The sequence below is a fragment of the Suricata suricatta genome, chromosome 7, assembly GCF_006229205.1.
Source record: "Suricata suricatta isolate VVHF042 chromosome 7, meerkat_22Aug2017_6uvM2_HiC, whole genome shotgun sequence".
Classification (NCBI taxonomy): domain Eukaryota; kingdom Metazoa; phylum Chordata; class Mammalia; order Carnivora; family Herpestidae; genus Suricata; species Suricata suricatta.
Genome location: NC_043706.1, coordinates 131,347,328 through 131,361,159, shown reverse-complemented (window position 1 = coordinate 131,361,159; position 13,832 = coordinate 131,347,328). Strand labels below are relative to the sequence as shown.

The following is a 13,832-nucleotide window of genomic DNA, read 5'->3' as shown; positions in this document are numbered from 1 at the left end:
CAACTCAGGGCTCAAACCCACAAACTGTGAGATTGTTACCTGAGCTGAAGTCAGACGCTTAACCATCAGAGCCACCCAGGCGCTCCTCAGTGGGATTTAATACTTTTCACTGGGTTATACAACAACCACCTCTATCTGGCTTCAGAACATTTAACATCAGAAAAAAATCCCACCCCCAGGAAGCTCAGCTACTGGATCTTAAAGTTTAAAACTCTAGTTACCTTCCAAAGCCATCCTTGAGAGCAAAAAACTCACCCTTGGCAATAAACTAAAGCCTGAATAGAGAGCCTTGATTCTAAGAGGAAGAAAACCAACAGTTTTAGAGGCTCCTAATTCCTTTATTCCTTACTGCAGAATATTCAGAGGGCTGCTGTAAACCATTGTGAGCCTGAAACGGAAACGGGTGACCTCATTGTACCCTGGATTGGCCAAATCCACTGCGATTAAATGAGTCGGCTTGTTTTCATTCTGGTTGCTTCATGATTCAGATACCTGTTTTATCTATCACGAATTAGAATTAAGTCAACTAGATCTGCTGAGCACCTACTACGCGTGCAGCTAAAAAGGACAAGCTTCCTCATTAATATAGGATTTAAAAACCGTGCTTTAGGGGTGGAGATGATTACCAACACATTGTACAAAAACATAATGGGATTGTGGGTTATAGATAAAGGTAAATTTTCCTTTTATCTGCAGAAGTAGACAAAAGGAAATTCTATGGGGTCTTTTGGGAAGCACAGCTTTTAAAAGTTCCAAATGGCAAATAAATAAATAAGTAAGTAAAATAAAAATAAAATTTCCAAATGGCAACAGGAGTAGGTGGGAGGCGCTATAAATCTAAACACATGCGAAGAAAGGCGCAGGGAGAGACTGGGAACGAACATGGCTTACGATAATGAGGGACTCTCTTTCCTTGCACAGAGGATCAATGCAGAAAAAGACGTACTGGGGTCAATCTGGTTATAGAGAAGCCTTTTTTATTTTTTATTTAATTTTTAAAAATTTACATCCAAGTTAATTAGCATGTAGCGCAACAGTGGTTTCAGGAGAACGTTCCTTAATGCCCCTCACCCATTTAGCACATCCCCCCTCCCACAACCAAAATGACTCCAGTAACCCTCTGTTTGTTCTCCATATTTAAGAGTCTCTTATGTTTTTATCCTCTCTGTTTTTATATTATTTTTGCTTCCCTTCCCTTATGTTCATCTGTTTTGTATCTTAAAGTCCTCCTATGAGTGAAGTCATATGTTATTTGTCTTTTCTGACTAACTAATTTCACTTAGCATAATACCCTCTAGTTCCATCCATGCAATTGTGAATGGAAAGATTTCATTCTGTTTGATTGCCGAGTAATACTCCTTGTGTATATATGCCACATCTTCTTTATCCATTCATCCATCGATGGACATGTGGGCTCTTTCCATATTTTTGGCTGTTGTTGATAGCGCTGCTATAAACATTGGGGTGCCTGTGCCCTTTGAAACAGCACACCTGTATCCCTTTGATAAATACCCAGTAGTGCAATTGCTGGGTTATAGGGTAGTTCTATTTTTAATTTTTTGAGGAACTTCCATACTGTTTTCCAGAGTGGCTGCACAAGTTTGCATTCCCCTGGAGAAGCCTTTAAGAGATCAAATAAGGGGTGCCTGGGTAGCTCAGCTGGTTAAGCATCTGACTCTTGGTTTCAGTTCAGGTCATGATTTCACAGTTTTGTGGGTTCGAGCCCCTGTGTCAGGCCCTGCACTGGCAATATGGAGTCTGCTTGGGATTCTATTTATCCTCTCTCTTTGCCCCTCTCCCATTCCTGCTGTCTCTCTCTCTCTCTCTCTCTCTCTCTCTCTCTCTCAAAATAAATAAACTTAATTAAAAAGGAGGCCAAATAATATGATTTTTATGTATTTGGCAATAACCAAAATATGATTATGAAGTAGTGGAAAATAATATACTGGAGATAAAGCATTTTGAATGTATAACAAAGTCAGCCTTCAAATTCATTACAATCTCACTAAAATATTCCAGTAAGGTTTGGGGTGGAGATTGATAGGCTAATGCTAAAACATATTACAAATGTATAAAAATATATATTGATCATGAAAAGAGTCAAAAACAGCCAAGACAATCTTGAGGAAAATAATGGTTATATCCTACAAGTGAATGAGACTTATAGAGCAGTAGTAATTATGATAGTTTGGTGTTGCCACAAAGCACCATCTGGGTCATTGGAACAGAATAAGAAGTTATAAGCACCCCGACACATACAGATGCTTGGTTTATGTCAAATTTTATACTGCAAAAACAGGATGAACTATAGTATTTTCATTAAATTATACAGGATCAATTGGCTATTAATAAGAAAAATAAAAAGAATTTTGACCCCTACCTGTGAGGAACAAAAATTAAGTTTAAGGGTATTGTAGATCTAAATGCGAAGGTTAAAAAAATGATTTGCAACAGAGTTTCTGAAACTATCTGTAGTATAAACCTTACTTACTTTGTAAAAGTTCTGACCCATCACAGACCAATATTTTAGAAAATAAAATATTGCTTGGACATACCAATGTCAAGTTGCTTTAAAAGTTTTTTGAGGTCTCCACTATCCCTATCTTGTCATGAATTAGTACACATTTTGCATAGACTGATACTATTTCATGGGCCACACTTTGAAAACCATTCTTCTAGAAGGTGACCTGGGAAAGTATATTCATGACCTTGGGTTAGGCAAAGATCTCTTAAATAGGACACCAAAACCTAACCCTGACTTTTCCAGTGAAGGAAAATACTGACATTATTAGACTGTAATAAATTTAAGAACTTCATTTTAGCAAAAGGCACCAGTAAGGAAGCCATTCCCATTAAGGAACAACCATGTCACAAAGTGGAAGCAGATACTTGCAATACACAGAACCAGAAGGAACACAGACACTTCTGTCCAAAATACATAAACAACTTGACACATCACTAAGAAAGGGAAGACTCCAGTGGGCAAAAGATTTTTACAGGCAGTCACAGAAGAGGATATTCAGATGTCTAACAAGCATAGGGAAAGTGCTCAGTCTCGGGGCCCATGGGTGGCTCAATCCGTTGGGTGTCTGACTTTAGCTCAGATCATGATCTTGTGTTCACGAGGCCAAGGCCCATGGAGGGCTCTGTGCTGACAACTCAGAGCCTAGAGCCTGCTTCAGATTCTGTGTCTCCCTCTCTCTGTCTGCCCCTCCCCTGCTCTTGCCGTCTCTCTCTCAAAAATAAATAAATACTAAAAACACATTAAAAAAATGCTCAATCTCATTAGTCATCAGGGAAATGCCAATTAAAACTACAGTGAAGTACTACTATGAACCCACGAGAAAGGCTTCACTGGATAAGATCCAGAAACCAGGTGACAGTAGACGCCACACAACGATAAAATGATTGTCTTTCTACATGCAACATGACCACCTTTCCCAGTCATGACTGGGAGGGAAAGAAGCCAGAAAGGTACATCTGGTATGGTTCCATTTTTATAGAGCTCAAAAAGAGGCCAAAGTAACCTGGCATGTTTACAGGTTAACACCGAGGTGATCTTTGAGAGGGAGGAAGGTAGGAACAGGAAGGAGATCAGAAGAGACTGTGGAGTCCTAGGCATGTTCTGTTTCTTGTCTGAGTCCCAAGACTGGGTATGTGAATTTTGTGCAAATTTATAGAGCTATACACTTAGAGTCTGTGCACTTTTCTAGATATATAGAATGACTTTGGTACAGTTGTTTATTTAAAAAATCAACTGTATATAATGATACTTGATATTAGGGGAAGAGAAGAGCTTTTTTGTTATTTTGTTCTTAAAAAAATTTTTTTTAACATTTATTTATTTGTGAGAGACAGATCATGAGCAGAGGAGGGGCAGAGAGAGAGAGGGACACACAGAATCCGAAGCAGGCTCCAGGCTCTGAGCTGCCAGCACAGAGCCCGACATGGGGCTCAAACCCACAAGCCAGGAGATCATGACCTGAGCCGAAGTCAGATGCTCAACCACCTGAGCCACCCAGGCGCCCCTGTTTTTTAATATTTATTGAGAGCACACTGTGAGGAGGCACTTGGCTTGTCCTGGAGCCTACAGTCCTGTGGCAGAGCTATGAACTCTGTAAGTGCAGGTACATCAGAAACTCAAATATCGGTAAATATACAGCCTGTGTTTCTTTACTTGAAGTCCCAGTAGCCCCTCCTGTGGTAGGACCTGTGTTTTCTACTGCGCCATTGGAATCCTACATGAGAATTTCTCCTGTCAAGATTCCAGTTAAAGAGCAAGTCAGAATATACCAAAAACATGAGAAATAAAAACCACATCTGTCATTGTGATGGACGTGAGTAAAGAAATCAGTGTGGCCTTTGCCAGAAAGAGCTGGAGGTCCTGGACTGGGTACAGACGCCAGGAACATGGCGATTTTGAAGGGAGTGTGGTTCAATGGCGGAACGTGGTGAGGCGCATAGGGAAGGCAAGGAGCTTGGCTCTTAGTGTACAGGCGATTAGCCACTGAGTATTTTAAAGCAGGAAAGTGAGAGAATTTTAAATGAGAGCTTTAGAAAAAAAGCTCACTTTAGTTGCTTTGCACAGAGTGGACTGGACCAACCTGGTAAGCCTGCAGGCAGGCGGGCTGACCAGTAGACCATTAGAGCCATTCAGGCAAGGGAGCTGGCTCTGCCTGGGGCTGGGCCAGGGGGACACACTGGATCCATCGTGCAGGACTTGCTGTGGGATTGGATGTGGTGAGGGAAGGACAGGAGGTGCGAGGCGGGAGACCTAGGGCTTGAGCTGGAACAACGAAAGGGTGTTAGCTTTCAGTGAGATGAGGAAGACAGAGGAGGAAGCAGGCTTCATACGCGATAGGCCGGAGATACCCAGGAAATGTGTGCATTGAGTGTAAAGCCTAAAATTTAGGACAGATACCTGGGTTAGGGACATGACCCTGTGAACCTTCAGCGTTAGAAAACATTTGAAGCCTCAGGAGCAGACATTGCCCAGGAGAGACTGTGAGGAGAGAAAAGAGGGACCTGGAAGTTAGCTGAGAAACTTCCAGAATAGAGCCGGGAAGAGCAGAAGATGAGGAGAGGGTGACGACACAGAAACAGGTGACGGATCGCCGTGGTCTTGTATAATGAGAGCTTTGGGTTAAAGTGCAGTGTTGTTGCTCAGACTTGGGGGAAATTTGGAGTGGGAAAAATCATTGAGGAAGAAAGTAAGGAATTCTGCTTTCAGTATAGAATCATAGACTCAGACAGACTCACACTGAGCAAGCTCCCCTCTTGGACTGCAGATGAGCCCAGTGAAAGCCTGAAGGATTAATGAACTTGTTCAAATCCATTTATGTTAGTGACACAAATGGTTTCAAAACCAGAAATTTCCTGGCATTCATTCTGGTACTTTTGTTTCGGAACCTGTTTGCTCATTAAGTGACTTCCATGTGAACTATCTTCACTCATCTCAACTGACATGAGACTCCGCTAATGACACGATGCCTCAGTCCAAAAAAGTACATACAGGAGTGTGATTCCACAGTCTTCTCCACAGGCGCTGATGGACGAGATTCTCATGCTGCAGGATGAGATCAGTGAGCTCCAGTCGTCTCTGGCGGAGGAGCTGGTGTCCCAGTGTCCCGAGTCCGACCCCGCGGAACAGCTGGCCTTGCAGTCCACGCTCACCGTCTTAGCCGAGCGGATGTCCACCATCAAGATGATGGCGTCAGGGAAGCGACAGCTTTTGGAGGTAACAACTCTGAAGGTGCCGCTCGCGTCCAAATTAACTCCTTCAGTTGTGTTGCCAAGCATGTGGGGTTTTTTTTTTTTTTTTTTTTAGCGTGATCTACATTTTTATAGTTTCCCACCCAGAAGAAGCTAGTATTGTGTGCCTCTCCAGGAGGGTCTCATGAATAGAGCACTGAGTGTACGGCCATGAATGTGTCTTTTCACCGCTTTGTGACTCATTTCAGCATGAAACATTGAGAATGTGTAAAGGAAAACTTGGTAGACACGAGCCTTGTGAAGAATAATTGTAAAAGGTCTGCATAATGGTTTGCTATGTTTGAATAAGAGCATTTTCTGACTAGTGTTACTAATTCTCTGAAGAATAAATCCTTAGTCACTCTTAGCCAACTTGAGCACATTAGTTCATGAAAAGAGTTTTGCAATTCTGGTTCTCTTGTTACTTAACTTAAACGTTATTTAATAGATAAATGTTGGTAACAATAACATGGATTTTAAAAGAAGAAGTTATTTTGCTTTTTCTTTGTTCTCTTGTAATTCCTGGTCCTAAACATACATGATATTGTGGCTCTTGTAAATTTGATTAGACTGGAGACCTTACTTTAAGTTTTGTTCTTAAAAAGGACCTGTAGATCATCTCTCTACTTATTACTTCTAAGTTAGATAGCTCCTCTGGCATGGAATCAATTCTTAATACATTTCTTATTAAATGAACTTCACATATTATTTATCTGCTGGTTATGCCATAAGTCAGTTGAACACAGACCTAATGTTGGCTATATAGGCTCCTTCCAGTTTTACCAACTATAAGCTGAGTCAAATCATATGTTCATATATTTTTTGTTTGGGAGACATTGAAAATCAATGTGTCAGCTTTATTTAACCTCTGTTTTCAACTCTTCAATAAACACTTTCACTTAAAAATAACAACAGTCGTAAATCCTTAAGGAACTAATTTTTAAAATAAGATATTTAGAGTACTTACCTTAATAAGTAATTTTTAAAATTTATTAATATTGTCCCTAATCCCTCTATGAAATCTTCGTGGAGTTTTAATATGAAGTGATTGGCTTTTTTTTTTGATATGAATTATTTGCCATCAATGAGAAAACCCAGAGATGTAACCAAAAAATTTGAATTTCTGCCTTTATTCAAGAATCTAGTACAGCTGAGTCACCCCTTCCTGTAAGGAATAACTTGCCTTAAACTGTATGGCGGTGTCCTGACTGTGCTTGCCACTGTCCCCACCACTCCTTACAGTTTCCCAGACATTGAGGTAAAGTATCCATTGCCATTTACCACCTGGTGCCATTGTTCTGTTTTAATCCTTGGTCAGTTTCCATTATTCATGTTATTTGCCCAGCCCTGTAGGAATATTATGTAAGACACTTAATCTTAATCTTACCTTAACCTTTAGGTGCACATTAGAATCATCGGAAAAGCTTTTTAAAAATACCAATCTTGAGACTCACTTCCAGAAATTCTCATTTATTGCTTTGAGGTGTGGCCTAAGCATGTTTGTTTGGTTTTGTTTTGTTTTGTTTTGTTTTGACATTTCACAGGTGATTCTGATGAGCAACCAGGCTAAGAACCTGGTGCTGTTGTGTTGAATCCTAATGACTGTACCTCGTGGTGATCTATGTTACCTTCTACTTGATTCGTTAGGAGAGGTTAAATGATCAGCTCGAGGAACAGAGACAGGAGCAGGCCCTGCAGAGGTACCGCTGTGAAGCCGACGAGCTGGACCACTGGCTCTTGAGCACCAAGGCCACTCTGGACAGCGCCCTGGGGGCAGCCCAGGAGCCTATGGACATGGAGGCCCAGCTTGTGGATTGCCAGGTACAAAAATGGTCTGGAGGAGATATGCCAACAGCACCAAGTACATTGTCTAAGCACAGAAAACATCATAGGAAAAAGACTTCATACAGTTAGATGATTTTTCACAGTCAGTATATTTTATATGTGGAGAGTAGAACAAGCTTATAAAAGCTTAAATGAAATCCAAAAATGGACTTAGTCTTTTGAAAAATTTTGCCAGTAGTATCTACTCTTCAGAAACTTCTCAGCTTCAGGGCACATGGGTGGTTCGGTTGGTTAAGGGTCTGACTTTGGCTCAGGTCATGATCTGGTGGTTCCCAGGTTCAAGCCCCATATCAGGCTCTGTGCTGACAGCTCAGAGCCTAGAGCCTGTTTCAAATCCTGTGTCTCCCTCTGTCTCTGTCCCTCCCCAACTTCTTGTGCTCTGTCTCTCTGTCTCTCTCTCTCTCTCTCTCTCTCTCTCTCAAAAATAAATAAAACATTAAAATTGTTTTTTAAATTTCAGCTTCTTAAAGAAAAGTTTTTGAAGGCCATAAATGCCAAAGACACTTATGGTGTCTATATTTAGTAGCTCATAAGGAGTATAGACCTAATGAAAAGAGTTAGTATCAGCAAGTCAACTGTGGATCAACACAGCAGGAGGTGTTCCTAGATGCGCTGCTGCCATTTTGGTTCTAATTCTGATACATTACTTGGACAACTTGGATACAGTGTCAGTTAAGAGCAAATAGACTGAACATAGGAGGGTTGACTTTTGGAGCAGAGAATTTCCTTCCTCTGATGTGAGGTCACTAGGAATTAATATAAGGAGGAATGATATTAAGGTTTTTACAGTAATATTTTTTTATCTCTTTATTATAGATAATTTCAAACCCATGGTAAAATATAGAAACTTGATAATGAACTATGTACTAATCACCATATTTCAAGGATTGTCAACATAATAGACTTCATGCATGGGAGAAGCAGGTCCATAAGCTCTTTCATTTAGCGAAGTAGCAAGTATCTAGAAAATCTTACCTAATCTAAGGGTTAAACATCAGTATGTGTGACTTTACATTTCTCCTAATTGAAATCAGGAAATACGCAAACACCATTAATGAACACTATCTTTTTTTCTTAATGTGTAGTATGCTATTTTGATTCCTAAGTCATTCCTTCAATGATTTAGATTTATTGTGATATTGGTCATTAGAACTTGGATTTTACATTTTTCAGGCAACTTATCTATGTGTATCCAAAGCATTGTCATTCTCTGCCTTGAGGACAGAGAATAGAGACCCACGTGTAAATGTTTTCTATTCTTTCTATCATCTTTCCTAGCTTCCTTGCTGAAAAGAAACATCCATTTTTAGCGTTTCCTTCTAGTGCTTAAAATTAGCACGTGTACTAACTAGCATTCCAAAATCATGTTTTACCATTACACCCACCTCTCCCTTTTGAACATCTCTATTTTTATAGCTATGTGTAAAGTCCACAATTCAGATAATATATTTCAGGATACTTATGAAGTATTAAAATGGTATTTTGACAATATTTTTAGAAATGGTAGCAAATGGAATCACACAAGTACCCAACAGTTCCTTATTCAGTTAAAAATCAGTTGTGTAATTATAACTGTGGCTATTACTAGGGTTAATTTATGACTTTTGGAGTCCCGGCAGTTTGCTTCTGTGGCCTTCTTCCTCTATAAAAGTACTAAAAATTTTATTTTTATCTTATAACTTTATTTTGGTACAAAGACTCATATGAGCTAGGCTGGATTCATCATTACATACTCATTATTTTATTCATTCTTCTCTTCTGATTTTCAAAGAGATTAAGATTTTTATTGGGCCTCTAAAATGTATTATGGTCCCCTGCCGGGTCTCTCCTGTTAGACCTATGAATGCAAACATATGGTATCTGTCCTTCTCTACCTGGCAGGGGACCATGGGGAGAGGAAGGGGGAAAGAGAGCGGGGAAGAGTGAGGGACACAGATCAAGGGAGACTACTGAATACTGAAGATGAACCATGGACTGAAAGAGGGGGAGGGAAGGAGGGGGTGATGGTCATGGTGGGGGGCATTTGTGGGGAGAAGCACTGGGTGTTATATGGAAACCAATTTGACAATAAACTATTATTAAAAATTTTTTTTAAACTTAAAAAAAAATTAAATGTATTATGAGCCCTCAGCACTGCAGTAACTCTGCCTAATGGAAAAGGCTGTCCACAGAATTATATTAGTCTCTCAAAATTGATCTTCAGGAAATCATCCTTTAAACCCCATTTCATTAAACATTTCAAGCTTCCACTTAGGTTTTTGGTTCAAGCCTATTTTCTTAAAAGGTGACGGTAGTTTTTCTGATTTTGCGTAGGGAAATAAAATGTCGTTTCTCATTAGTAACATAGATTGCATATATATTAGAGAGTTAAGGAATATACGAACAAATGATTTCTGTTGAAAATAAAATGGTTGTTACTGGTTTAGCTTTGATGTTTTTATTTTGTTCTTTTTTAGTTTTTGTTTTAAATCACACCTTGGAGGAAAGGAGACTATTTTGCTCCTTCTTTGGATTTAGCCTCTTTGAGAGGAAAAGGCAGCCCTAGAGAGTTGTCACAGAAAGTGAAAGTAAAATTTTTATGAAGACTTTTAGAACTGTAAGCTTGAAAATACATCATATGTTAAAAAATCTAAAGTCAAGATATAAAAGCCAATCTAAAAGAAAAAGAAAAAAACAACCCAAAGAAGCAATGCCTTAAAAGAGAGAATCATCTTTAAATTGACAAGAAAGTGTTTGATCATATGCCGTCTTTACTACTATTAGTCATAAGCGTCACACTCCAACACTAAAATAATAACATAACTGTAATAGGAGGATAACGCTAAGGAATGGTTTTTCTCCTTATCCATGCTTTCCAGGTACTTTTCCAATATGTTTTCCATTATATAGCATCTAATCTTCTTAAAAAAATTTTTTTTAATGTTTACTTTTGAAACAGGGAGAGACAGAGCATGAGCAGGGGAGGGGCAGAGAGAGAGGGAGACACAGAATCGGAAGCAGGCTCCAGGTTCTGAGCTGTCAGCACAGAGCCCAATGCGGGGCTTGAACCCATGAACTGTGAGATCATGACCTGAGCTAAAGTTGTATGCCAAACCGACTGAGCCACCCAGATGCCCCTATAGCATCTAATCTTAAGGAAGAGAAAAATTAGGAAGCTCAAGGAATTTTTAAAGATCACTAACTCCCCTTCAGGTCTGTCCGAAAAGTAGGAAAAAAGCATGAAGTCCTATTCTTTTGCTGAAAGGAAGTGTGATGTGTTAACTGTGAGAAGCGCTCCGAGCAGGGGCGGGCAGGATGTGTGAATTGCACTCATCTTTCTGTTGCTCCAGAACATGCTGGTGGAGATTGAGCAGAAGGTGGTGGCCTTGTCGGAGCTGTCGGTCCACAATGACAACCTGCTGCTGGAGGGCAAGGCTCACACCAAGGATGAGGCCGAGCAGCTGGCGGTGAAGCTGAGGACCCTCAAGGGGAGCCTCTTGGAGCTGCAGAGAGCCCTGCACGACAAACAGCTCCTCATTCAGGTGAGGGCCACGGCCACCCCCAGCAAGGCGGCTGCCATGTCCTCGTGCCCTGCTGCCCACCTTCCCCCAGCCCGGGGTCCGTCAGAGGAAGGTTGGGGGAATGGTCCACACTGCTGCTCACTCTGCTTTCCACAGCTTTGGCATAGGTTTGCAAATAGGTTTTGTAAGGACTGTTTGAATCTATAACCCGAAGGTTGCAGGATAGGAAAAGAAAAGGAAATGAAAACAAATACCCAAAGTCAGCAACTGCACTACTTTGGAAAGTATTTCAACATAGGTCTTCGATTAAGATATTCTGTAACATTTTTTTTCCATTTTTCTTTTGTTCTCCTACATTCCACTTTTCAAAAAAATTTTTTTAATGTTTTTTATTTATTTTTGAGAGACAGAGAGAGACAGCATGAACAGGGGAGGGTCAAAGAGAGAGGGAGACACAGAGTCTGAAGCAGGCTCTGTGCGGACAGCTCAGAGCCTGGCACAGGGCTCGAACCCATGAACCAGGAGATCATGCCCTGAGCTGAAGTCAGACACTTAACCAACTGAGCCACCCAGGCGCCCCCATTCCACTTTTCAGAAATACTCAGATGTCTTCATTTAAGGCTCATACCTTCCAGGTGAATATTTTCCAGGTGAATTAAATCTTTTTAGTGTCATGTAGTGACCTTATTGTTCCTGAATAGTGATTTTTATTTTATTTCACTGGAGCCTTGGAGAAATAATATTTGCCTAGTATATCCTTTAACTTTCCTTTGATTTCACCTTTCTGTGTCCTTATGTTTTAGATTTGCTTCATTAAAAAAAAAATTGGCTAATACTTTGTTGGTTTTAAACATTTACCTAATCAGAAATTCTCTGACTTTTAAAGGATGGGATTACTCCATTTAAATTTACTGTAATTACTGATATGTGTTGACTTCTATTAGCTTACTTTTTGTTTTTTATTTTTGTTCTCCTCTTTCTATTTTTTTCTTTTCTTCAACCTTTATTTTTAAGTGGTTGAATGCTTCCCCCTCCCAGTATCTACTCTTTACCACTCATTCCTAAAAATCCTTTTTTTCTTTATTTCTTTTTAATATTTATGTTATTTTTGAGAGAGTGCACACATTTGAGAAGGGGAGAGGCAGAGAGAGAGGGAGAGAAAGAATCCCAAGCAGGCTCTGCTCTGTCAGGGCAGAGCCCAGTGTGGGGCTCGATCCTGTGATCTGTGAGATCATGACCTGAGCCAAAATCCAGAGTCACATGCTTAACTGACTGAGTGACCCAGGCACCCCTAAGTTTAAGTTATTCTTAACTCTAAAATACTAACTATGTTTTTGGATTGTAACACAAGGATACAAAATGTGACAAAATGATTACAGATTTACCTGGAATACAATAAATGTGAAAGTAGGGGCACCTGGGTGGCTCAGTCGGCTAAGCATCTGGCTTCACCTCAGGTCATGATCTCATGTTTCATGAGTTCAAGCCCCGTGTTGGGCTCTGTGCTGGCAGCTCAGAGCCTGGAGCCTGCTTCTGATTCTGTGTCTCACTCTCTCTCTCTCTCTGCCTCTCCCCCACTAGTGCTCTGTCTCTGTCTTTCAAAAATAAGTAAATGTTAAAAAAATTAAAAAATTAAATAAATGTGAAAATAACCATAATATTCCAAAAATGAAGAGTTATGTGGGACTAATTTAGTCTTGCCATATATCAAAATACAATATTATATTAATTAAAATAGTTTGGCATTGGAACCATAAATGGATGAACAAAGAATTTTATAGAGTAAATATGCCAGAAAGAGACCCCAGTATTTAAGGAAAATTGATTAATGGTTAAGGTAACATTTCAAATCAGTGGATAAAATAATAAGAAAGTAATAGGTAAACCACTAGAACTCTGATAAAAGAGATGTTCTATCCCATTCTTTACAGGAAAAAAAATGCATCACAGATGGCCAAGTACTTAAACCTGAAAAGTTCTGGATATATGGATATTTTAAAAAAATCTTAGGATGGGAAGGATCTTTGCTGGTATGCCCCAAACCAGAGTTTTAGTTTCTTTAAAACTACTACACAAAAATGAAACCGTTCTGTGTGACCAAAAAAGATAGTAATCAAAGGAAAAGACATGGACAAATATGGAAGAAACTGAATAATTCACATGACAAAAAATTAATTTTATTAATCTCCACAAACCTTTTGTGAGTCAGTTAAATAAAAGGTCATCTAATAGAAATATAGGCAAAAAATAAGAAGAGACAATTCCAATGAGGAAAAATACAAATGTCCAATGAGCTAATGAAAATATATTTGAACTCAATATTGGTTAAATAAATGCAAATAAAGACAAAATGCAGCTTTTCACTTTAAATTTACACACTTAAAAATGTACATGTGACTCCTAAATGATTCAGTCAGTTCAGCATTGTGGACTGGGCTCAGGTCATGATCCCAGGTTCGTGGGATTGAGCCCTGCATCGAGCCCAGTGTTGGGCTCTGTGCTGAGCATGGAGCTTGCTTAAGATTCTCTCTCTCTCTCTCTCTCTCTCTCTCTCTCTCCTTCTGCTAACATGCTCGCTCACTCTCTCTCTCTCCCAAAAATAAATAAATAAAACAAGTGTACGTAAGGGAGCCTGGGTGGCTCAGTCAGTTGAGCATCTGAGTTGACCCAGATCATGAGCTCATGGTTTTTGGGTTTGAGCCCCACATCAAGCTCTGTGTTGAATGCTTGGTCGGA

At 39.8% G+C, this 13,832-nt stretch overlaps 1 protein-coding gene across 1 annotated transcript in view; it reads left to right on the top strand.

Moving 5' to 3' along the window:
- SYNE1 (spectrin repeat containing nuclear envelope protein 1) overlaps positions 1–13,832 on the top strand; it is a 455,818-nt gene that overhangs the window by 305,040 nt on the left and 136,946 nt on the right. Inside the window, exons 95-97 of the mRNA XM_029943998.1 lie at positions 5,531–5,737; positions 7,399–7,572; positions 10,926–11,117. Of these exons, the coding sequence (XP_029799858.1) occupies positions 5,531–5,737; positions 7,399–7,572; positions 10,926–11,117 (573 nt within the window). The remainder of the gene's footprint in view (positions 1–5,530; positions 5,738–7,398; positions 7,573–10,925; positions 11,118–13,832) is intronic.